The sequence below is a fragment of the Tamandua tetradactyla genome, chromosome 3, assembly GCF_023851605.1.
Source record: "Tamandua tetradactyla isolate mTamTet1 chromosome 3, mTamTet1.pri, whole genome shotgun sequence".
NCBI lineage: Eukaryota > Metazoa > Chordata > Mammalia > Pilosa > Myrmecophagidae > Tamandua > Tamandua tetradactyla.
Window position 1 is genome coordinate 72,902,708 of NC_135329.1, and position 1,427 is coordinate 72,904,134.

The window sequence follows — 1,427 nt, forward strand, 5'->3', positions numbered from 1 at the left end:
AGTAATGGTATATACATTTGTTCCAACATCCAAAATTGGCATATATATAAAACAGGTACTAAAATATACATTTGCATTTCAATGATTGAAGTGAAAATAGTTGATTTCTATGGTTGATTGAATTGTGGATAAATTACCATGCTTTAACTCCTACTAGTGATGTATTATTGTCTGTTTTCAGTGTGTGTGTGTGTATGTGTTTATGCATATTTGAAAGGGAAGGAAAGTAGTGGACCTGTATTTAAAAAATTATAATTGTTTATTTTGTTTTAATTTGAAAGAATGACAAAAAGAGTTTCACTGTCTAAAAAGATGGAGTTAAATGAAGAGTTTCCATAATAATAGCAATTACCAATTACTTGGTAAATCTATAGGTAAAAAAATGTTAATGCTTTCTCTCAAAACCACATGTTGAAGTAATTCCAATATTTTAAAAGTTCCTTAGATATAATATTGAGTAGTTATCCACAATAGGATGAAAATGTTTTTTTCACAATGAATTGCCCACCCAAAAGTAACTTTCTTACAGCTCCCTTCATGGCCTCATTCCTCAGACTGTAGATGATAGGGTTGAGTGTTGGGGGCACTACTGAATAAAAAATAGAAATCATAAGATCAAAAACACTTGGAGAATCTGAAGTTGGTTTTAGGAACTCAAAGATGCCTGTGGAGAGAAAAAATGAGACAACAAAGAGGTGAGGCAGGCAGGTAGAGAAGGCCTTGGATCGACCCTCAGCAGAGGGTATTTTTAGAACCATGGAGAAGATGTAGATATAGGAGAGGACAATGGCAGTGAAGCAGATGAGTGCCATCAGAGACATGAAAGCAGACACTACAATTACTCCAAGGTAATCATTGAAGCAGGAGAGCTTCAGCAACTGGGGTACATCACAGAAGAACTGGTGGATTATTTTGGACCTGCAGAATGTAATAGAGAATGTGGCTGCTGTGAACAAGATCCCAGAGATAGCCCCACTCAGCCATACAGCTATCACAGCCCACTTACAGGTACTGGGATTCATGATGACCTCGTAGTGCAGTGGGAGGCAGATGGCTGCATAGCGGTCATAAGACAACACTGTGAGAATAGCAACCTCAGCCCAGGCCACAGAAGTGAAGAAGAAAACCTGAAGTATGCATTGACCATGTGAAATATAGCCATTGTCCATCAGTGAATTGTCAATGGACTGGGGAACAGTGACAGAAATGAAGGACAGATCCAGAAGGGAAAGATGCTTCAAGAAGTAATACATTGGGGATTGGAGACATGGGTCCAGTGTAGTGATGGCAATAATAATGAGGTTACCTGCCAAGGCTGATAGGTATATTGCCAAGAATAGGAAAGCATGTAATATCTGCAGCTCATGGTTGTCAGAAAAACCCATGAGGAGGAATCCACTCATTGTGGTTACATTTTCCATAATCAT

The 1,427-nt window shown here is 38.3% G+C and overlaps 1 protein-coding gene across 1 annotated transcript; it reads right to left on the minus strand.

The window, feature by feature from the left end:
* Positions 1–461: 461 nt before the first annotated feature.
* LOC143675612 (olfactory receptor 14J1-like) lies at positions 462–1,427 on the minus strand. The gene has a single exon (XM_077151728.1). The coding sequence runs from the start codon at positions 1,425–1,427 to the stop codon at positions 462–464; it is 966 nt and encodes a 321-aa protein (XP_077007843.1).

What these genes read in the sequence shown, in the direction of transcription:
- LOC143675612 (XM_077151728.1), bottom strand. Translation starts at nt 1,427, where the DNA reads ATGATTATGGAAAATGTAACCACAATGAGTGGATTCCTCCTCATGGGT.